The following is an 8,583-nucleotide window of genomic DNA, read 5'->3' on the forward strand; positions in this document are numbered from 1 at the left end:
AGGAGGACCGTTTGTAACTTGACGGTATATGCGTGGCAGAGGACCTGTGTGTCAGTGAAACGACGAACTGATGAAGGTGTTAAGAGAGTAAGGACACCTTCACTGATGTTTCGCGTAGGTTTGTGTTGATGTTCTTCTGGTGCACTCTTTGCAAAAAGTCTACGGGCTGCGCTGCCTGCCACTGCCAGGCAGACTGCAATCTCGCCAATGGCGTTTCTCGGGTGTGTCATGAGTTCTAACCCCCTGAGGAATGAAAATAACTCATGTATTCGAGAGAGGTCCTTTGCAGGATGTTCCAGCCGGTAGAAACAGCAGCCAGTCCTCGGAAGAGGGCGCCTCTTTCGCGCTTCTTTTTTGTGCGGGGAGGAATTGACCTTTATAGTGTGATTTGGTCCGATCAGATCAATTAGCATGAAAAAAAATGATACCGACAAACGGAGGCTTCGGGAGAGGGCCTGAAATTATAATAAAGAAGGCGGCACCGGACCTCCGGGGCACCCTGAGGGTTGTGGGGAGGATGGGGGGGGGGGGGGTACCACAAGGTATGCTAAATAATGATAGCTTGTTTACGTGCGCTGGCTCATAAATTTGGGCGCGGCGAGAAAGAAATATTCGGCCAAAGTCTTCCAACGAACCGCTCCCCTTGCACTTACCATCCAGATACCTGGAGTGTCGACAGCGCTTCGAGAGTCGAACAACCCCGACGAACGAATTATATCATAAAGTCCAAACAAGACAAAAAAATTTTTTTAATTAGCGTAGCTTGCACTAGTGGCGCAAGGCTAAACCAACAGCGGAGCTGATTGGCACCTAGCACTACCAAGTCATCGCCAGCATTTTCCGTAATTTATTGATTATTGATCGATTATTGATTACCTATTGATTGGTTATCGCAAGAAATTGGCCACGTATTTGGGTTAGGCTAAGCACTGCCAAATCATCCACACCATTTTCAGGAATGTATTGATTATTGATCGATTATCGATTAGCTATTGATTGACTATTGGTTGGCAATAGCAAGGTATTGGCCACGTATTTGGGCTAGGCTTAAGCACCTTCGCTAATTCACAGGGGTATGCGCCACTGCACTTAAACTATTTCTGGACTACCGCCAGGATCGGCCCACATTTTCTGTTCGCGACACACGGACGGTCGGCTTAAACAGCTCCGCTGGTAAAGAAAAATCAAAGCAATTAAGATGGTGTCCTCATGTGATAAGCAGCAGTTCAACAAAGAATGTCACTGAAGTTACAATTTCCACAAGAGGACCTGTCTTCGGAAGCGTCTCCGTTGCAGCCCTCAAGAAGGCAAGTCGCTTTGTCGAAACGTTGATTTCAGCGACATTCCCTTGTTCGACAGCGCCTGATCTTATATGGAAAAGGGGCGGCGTAGACCACATACTTTTCACAAAAGCGGTTCATGCCAGGAGAAACGCGGGAACATCACGGTAGCACAGCCTCTTGGCACACAATAAAGCCATAACATGGAGTTAGGGAAATACAAACCTTAGGGATAAGGTGTGAATGTGTAGCTTGGCTGTTCACCTGGCATGCTAGTTGTCTAACAGGTGCTTGACGATATCCATGGTATATACAGTGATCACATAAAAGCACATATACACAAACAGCACATCCGCTAACCGACACACATACGCAATAAAGCTATGAACAAATATTTCTTTTGGCCTGTGGACCTTAGAAATACCAGCAGTGCTTTGAGCAGTGCGTTAAGCATAAACACGAATTCAGGTGGGACCTTGTCTTCTGCTAATGAACATGAGGTACCAGTTATGATTTTTGCTGACAGCGGCCGGCTTTCTGAGGGGTCAGCATGTGATAACAACATTGTGCTTATATTTAGCGGCGCTATAAAAGTTCCAGAGGTGGACAAAACTGGCCATTCACCTCCATACTACAGTGCTTCCCACAGCCCCAATATTACACTTCGGGACATTAAGCTCCGTGAATCAATCATCCCTTCTGCGCGCTTTTACGAAGCGTATATCGCTACGCCATAAAGAGATACGCGATGAATGTGTACTAAAGATACGAAATTTTCCCTTCGAGGCAGTAGAACGCTTCGATGAGCGCAAATGCGCTCGATGAGCTCGAAAACGCGACTGGGTGACGTCAAATAGAGCGCTAAGCTGATGGATCGGGTGGACGACAATTTTCTTTTTCTCCGAAAATAAGACAAGAACTGAGAAAATCAAGCGTATATCCGAAAAGTAAGTATCAAGAAACCAGCAAGACGTACATTAGTGGACTTTAAAGCATCGTCTTCTAATGAAACAGTGGTACATTTTTAGGCTGGTCACCGTAAATTATGAAGGCGCTCCGTTTATTAAGTAGTCACAGCCCGATGTAATGAAGGGGCAGAAAGATATTGGCGACATTGTTTTTTTACGGGAGAACCTGTCGCAAACATTGGCGCGGCCGTCAAAACCTAATTTGTCCTGCCCGGACAAAATGCTTGGCTATAATATTATTATCACTCAATCAATTAAAAATCAATTATTAAATAAATAAATAAGTAAATAAGCCAGAACAAGAAGTCTGATTTAATATGTCTTGATTGCAGTAATGCAAGTTGAGGAATATTTGAGAAGGCTGGACTATGATTTCCAGAACGGCAAACGTGTTGCTTGTAAATAGATATAAATTTATTCTGGCCGGTTTCAGTGACTCAAAATTATATTTGCACGTTCCGCCCCAAACCACAGAGGCATGCTGTAGTAGCCCAAGACACGCAGTAGAACCCCATTTAAAAAAATTGGCAGGGGAATGGAAGTCATGCGATATACGAGTATTCGATTATGCGAATATATCGTATGTACGATATACGATATATTCGCATAATTTCCGTGTGAAGAGAAGCATAAACTTCCATCCAAACGAACACCGAGAGCTTTCATTTCATTGACCCTCGGCAATCGAACATCACGAAGGGTGTACGAAAATTTCACATGAGGCGTTTTTCGCGTATACCTTAATACCATAGTTTTGGAAGCATTTAGCAGTAGCTTACACTCTCGGCACCTGCTTGAGACTGAAAAAATGCATTGTGGAGGTCAGTACAGTTGTGAACACTGTCGATAGTCTTAAATAGCTGTAAGTCATCAGCATATAGAAGAAATGAAGAGTGTTGAATTACTGCCGAAATGTGATTTACGAATAGTAAGAAGGGAAGGAGACAAAGAACGGATCCTTAAGAAACTCCGTTAGTGACCTCATAGCTAACACAGCTCTGTCTATTAATAGTTACAAAGCATTATTTATTGCTCTGGTAATTACATACCAGGAGAGGGATGGAAGAAGGTATGTCCCTTTTCCATGAGCTATGTAATGATGAGCTCATGGCAAGCTACATAAAATGTTTTACTTAGGTCAAAGTATACAGCGTCTAATTGGCCCCAACTATTTGCCACATTGGAAGCACGAGTCATAAATGTAGCCAAGTTTCCTGTTGTGGAGTGCCCTGATACAATGCCATACTGTTCATTTATTCACATGTCAGCACAAGCAGAAAGCAGAGGATGCGGTACAGGTTCTGTTAAGAAGACGCGCCTCCGTCCAGCGGCATCGCCAACGCTCGGCCCACTCTGCTCGCGCCGCTGGTCGCTGGTGTCTTTGCAGACGGTGCTCCACGCTGCATCGCCGTTCTTGGAACTCGTAGCGTCCTTGAAGGACACCGCCAATAAACCTCTTCTCAATTGGTGGAGGTTGCTGGAAGTCCCCCGTCGCTGGCACCCTGTAGCTTCGAACCCGAACGCTTCCGCCCATCATGACCGACAACACAGACCCACCGGCGCCTGCGCCCCCGTCCGTCATCTGCACCGAGCTTCCTCGGCAACGTAATCCGAAGGTCTTCAGCGGTACAGATGACACCGACGTGGATGACCGGTTTACGTCGTATGAACGGGTGAGCGCGCATAACAAGTGGGACGACACCGCGACGTTGACCAACGTCATATTTTATATTACTGGCGTTGCCCAAGTCTGGTTCCATAAGCACGAAGTCGACATCCCGAGCTGGTCAATTTTCAAGATGACTTTCACTCAATTGTTTGGCCGACCTGCTGTCCGCAAACTACGCGCTGAACAGCGCTTGCGAGCCCGTGCACAGCAGACTGGTGAATCTTTCACGAGCTACATTGAAGTCGTCGACTTTTGTAAACGTGTCAACGCTGCCATGCCCGAAGGTGATAAACTTCAGCACATCCTCAAAGGCATCGATGACGGCGCATTCCAGATGCTTTTGGCTATGAATCCGCGCACCGTTTCTGAAGCGGTCATGTTATGTACGAGCTACGAAGAGTTGGAGAGGCAACGCGCCCTGACTCGGCAGCCTCTGTCGACCACCGACTCGCTATCGAGTCTCGTTGTTTCCGACCACTATCCACTGCTTCAGCAGATTCAAGACTTCGTGCGCGAGGAGGTTGCCCATCAACTTACCTTGGTGCGCTTCACTCAGGAGCCGTCCTGTCGTTTGCCTGCCTATACAACGCTCCGTAGTGTCATTGCCGAAGAGGTCGCTCTGTACTGCCCGTGTACTTTTACAAGGCGTTGTGTACATTGTCGAGCTTATTGTTCTCCCTGCCTGCTCACATGATTTCATCCTTAGGTGGGGCTTCTTGTCTAGTCATAATGCCGTCGTGGACTGCGCACCAGCTGAAGTTGACTTTTTGCCGCTGTGTGACGCACCAACCTACGACGCTCTTGATCAGCCGCCTAAACTGATCGTGCGTGAGGACAACGACATTGCGCCTGGCTCTTTTGCCCTTATCCCAGTCGTGTGCGGTGACATCACCGATGCTACGGTCTTTTTTACACATTTTTATGAGTCGCAAAACCGTTCCACTCTCTTTTACAAGGCTTGACATGCCGCCGGCATCGGCAATATTTTTGTATACAATCCACTTTCTGCGTCGGTTACGTTGCTTGTCGGCAAATGTCTCGGCCGCGTGGCACAGCTTGACTTTTCGTTCTTTGTTACCGCGCCAGACGAATCTTTCCATCTTCAATCGAACGAACTCCTCGCCCTTTCAACGCTTGAAGAATCGTTGAGTAGCATGTTCTCCAGTTCCATCGCCATTACCCTAACCCCTGCCGAACACTCCGAGCTCCTTCAGCTTCTACACCACTTTAGCAATTCCTTCGATGTTTCTCAGCCGCAACTGGGCCAAACGTCGGAAGTGCAGCACTACATTGATATCGGTTTACACCAGCCATTGCGTCAACGACCGTGTCGCGTCTCTGCCGACAAGCGTCGCGTCATTAACGACCAAGTCGACGATATGCTACGCCGTGGCGTTATTCAACCATTCCACAGTCCCTGGGCATCTCCTGTCGTTCTCGATCGCAAGAAGGACGGGTCTATTCGCTTTTGTGTTCACTACCGTCGATTAAATAAGGTCACGTGCAAGGACGTCTATCCTTTGTCGCGCATCGACGACGCCCTAGACAGCCTTCAGGGCGCGGTATTCTTTTTGTCCCTAGACTTGCGTTCTGGCTACTGGCAGGCTCCAATGGCTGAAGCCGATCGCCAGAAAACGGCGTTTATTACACCTAATGGCCTATACGAGTTCAACGTGATGCCCTTTGGACTTTGCAACGCGCCTGCCACGCCTGAACGACTCCTGGACAATATATATACGCTGCGTGGCCTCAAGTGGTCTATGTGTCTTTGCTACCTCGACGATGTCGTGGTTTTCTCGCCTGACTTTCCGACCCACCTACATCACCTTAGACATGTTTTGACGTGTCTCACCGACGCTGGCCTGCTGCTCAACCTCAAAAAGTGTCGCTTCGCCGTGCGGGAGCTGACCATCTTAGGCCACACCGTGTCCAAGCACGGCGTTCTACCGTACCCTGTGGAACTTCATGCAGTAGCTGAGTTCCTGAAGCCTACCAACGTCAAAGAACTTCGCAGTTTTGTGGGTCTGTGCTCATATTTCCGGCGCTTTGTCCGCAATTTCGCATTGATCATGTCGCCCTTGACCCAGCTGCTGCGCAGTGGCGCAGACCTCTCCTCCTGGTCCCCTGCATGCGATGCCGCGTTTGCTACACTGCGTCTGACTTCTTACCACTCCACCTATTCTTCGCCATTTCGACCCCACAGCTGCAACTGATGTACATACAGACGCCAGCGGGGTCGGTATTGGCGCCATCCTCGCGCAAAGAAAGCCCGGCTACTCCGAATACGTGGTCGTCTATGCGACTCGTACGCTGACAAAAACAGAGGCCAATTACAGCGTGACTGAAAAAGAGTGCTTGGCACTAGTATGGGCACTTGGCAAGTTCTGCCCATACTTATACGGCCGCACATTTGATATAGTAACGGATTACCACGCGCTTTGTTGGCTCGCCACGTTGAAAGATCCGCCTGGCCGCTTAGAACGCTAGGCACTCCGAATCCAGGAGTATGATATTCGCGTCGTCTACCACTGCGGACGCAAGCACACTGACGCAGACGCCCAGTCCCGGTCGCGTATTTCCATTTGCTAGTAGGTACAGCGTTTGACCGCTGGCGCCACGCTGCGCCGCTCGCGCGTACCATGTTTCGAGCCGCCGCCGTTGGAACGGAGGAGGCGTTGACGGAGAAAACGCTGGGCTGGTGGTGACTTAGCCTGCTGTTGGGATCGGTGGTATTATAAACGCATCACTGTTTTGATGATCCAAATATAATCTCACTATCAGGGAGGGAGCAGTCTACCTGACTGGAGCAGTATTTTTTTATTTGGGGTGTTGCTACGCTGCGCTCCGCAACATCCCAACGACCGCCGCTTCGCGTCGGCGCCCGGCACCACGGCTGCCGCCGTGGCGCCGGGGTTCAAGCGACCGCGCTGGCAAACAGTGAGAGAAAAAAAAAGGAAAAAGCGGGATATTAAAAAAATTGTAGTTAGGGCGGGTTTCGAACCCGCGTACGCAAGATCCCGAAGCGAGCGCCGTAACCACTCAGCCATACAGCCACTTTTTTTTTCTTTAATGCATGGAAAATAAAGTGGAAGGTATATTACAGTGCGGACATAGCTACACACTTAAAACTCGGGCAAACACACACATGCGTCCAACAAGTGCATCCAGTCAGGCGGAGGTTCCTGCACGGCGTACACACTTCTTATATAAGCTGCACTTTCTTGAAAGAATGATCTTGTAGATCGCGGGCTTTCGGCATGTCGATCACACATTCTAGCTCTCCATAGGCTATACAAACCCAGTACTACGAACATGTCATAGGGAGGACCGCCACTAATCTTAAACGGTAGGAATCTAATTGCGTATGGAGTGATGTCAATGTCCTTTTTAAGCGTCCGTTGGAGAATGTTCCAGAAAAATATAGCATCTGTACAGTCTATAAAACAGTGATCTATAGTTTCAGCACGTGGACACAGTCGACAGTTCGTGGACCATGGCACGAAGCAGCCCCTCGCCTTCAACCAGGTTTTAACAGGAAGTGTTTCCATATGCAGTTTAAAGAAAAATGTTTTAGCTCCAGGAGGTATACACATTTTACGGACCCGCCTAAGTACATCCTGATAAGGCTGATTTAAATAAGGTGCACGATACAAAGGATCTGGGAAAATCGAATACACCAGTGCAGCAGAAATTTCTTTTCGACTCGCAGTGAAAATGTACTCCAGGCTGAATCTAACTTTCAAGAAAAGGAATGAATCCACAACCTCCTTGAGAAAGCCCCAAGGAGCCTGTGTGACATCTTTGGCATCTGATGACACTACTATATCAGGAAGATAATGAGCTAATCGGAGCTGTAACATTTCACGCAAAAAGGGATGATCACTGTCTCGAAAGAAAAACAGACGAGAAACAATTTGCCTGACGAAGAGATGGACTAATCCTAAACCACCTCGTTCAAGAGGGACGAACAGATTATCGCGCCGCATGGATTCGCAACTCGAGCTCCAAATAAATGTTGCAAATACGCGATGCAGTGCCTGAATACGAAGTCTTGAGCAGTGCAGTACTTGCAGCACATACATGAGACGGGAAACTAAAACACGTTGCACACTTCAGCACGACTGAACATTGACAAATTCCGTCCTCGCCATGAATTCACTTTACTTTGTATTTTCCCTACTTCCCCCGACCAATGACTGTTGCTATTTCTATACTGTGAGAGAGGTACACCTAAATAGCACAGATCATTTTTCCATTGAATGCCTGCGTAATGTGATGGCATTGTGGCCCATAGTCCAAACTAAAAACCTGAACTTTTTTCGAAGTTAATGCTGGCACCAGAAGCCGCACAAAATTCTTCTGTAATTGCGAGAGCAGTCTTTACACTCTTTTTATCAGTACAAAAGAAGGCCACGTCGTCTGCATATGCAAGAACCCGAATCTCACTCGACGGCAGTTTAAACCCTTGGAAATTTTCTTCTTTCAGGATGCTCATACAAAGTGGCTCCAAATACAGGCAAAAGAGAAGCGGTGACAAAGGGCATCCTTGTCTTACTGATGATAAAAGCCTAATCGGATCGGAGAGAGAACCATTCACTATCAACCTCGTTGAGCCACTAGCATAACATATTTTGACACCTTTAAGGAGCTGGGATCCGATATTTAT

At 47.9% G+C, this 8,583-nt stretch overlaps 1 protein-coding gene across 1 annotated transcript; it reads right to left on the bottom strand.

Annotated features, from left to right (window-relative positions):
- Positions 1-7,039: 7,039 nt before the first annotated feature.
- On the bottom strand, positions 7,040-8,021 carry LOC119448238 (uncharacterized). Its single transcript, XM_049665921.1, has one exon. The coding sequence runs from the start codon at positions 7,997-7,999 to the stop codon at positions 7,040-7,042; it is 960 nt and encodes a 319-aa protein (XP_049521878.1). The 5' UTR covers positions 8,000-8,021.
- Between the last annotated feature and the right edge of the window lie 562 nt (positions 8,022-8,583).

The sequence above is a fragment of the Dermacentor silvarum genome, chromosome 4 (genome assembly GCF_013339745.2).
Source record: "Dermacentor silvarum isolate Dsil-2018 chromosome 4, BIME_Dsil_1.4, whole genome shotgun sequence".
In the NCBI taxonomy this organism is placed as follows: Eukaryota; Metazoa; Arthropoda; class Arachnida; order Ixodida; family Ixodidae; genus Dermacentor; species Dermacentor silvarum.

Coding starts and splice junctions, on each gene's coding strand:
- LOC119448238 (XM_049665921.1), bottom strand. CDS start 7,999: ATGTATGTGCTGCAAGTACTGCACTGCTCAAGACTTCGTATTCAGGCA.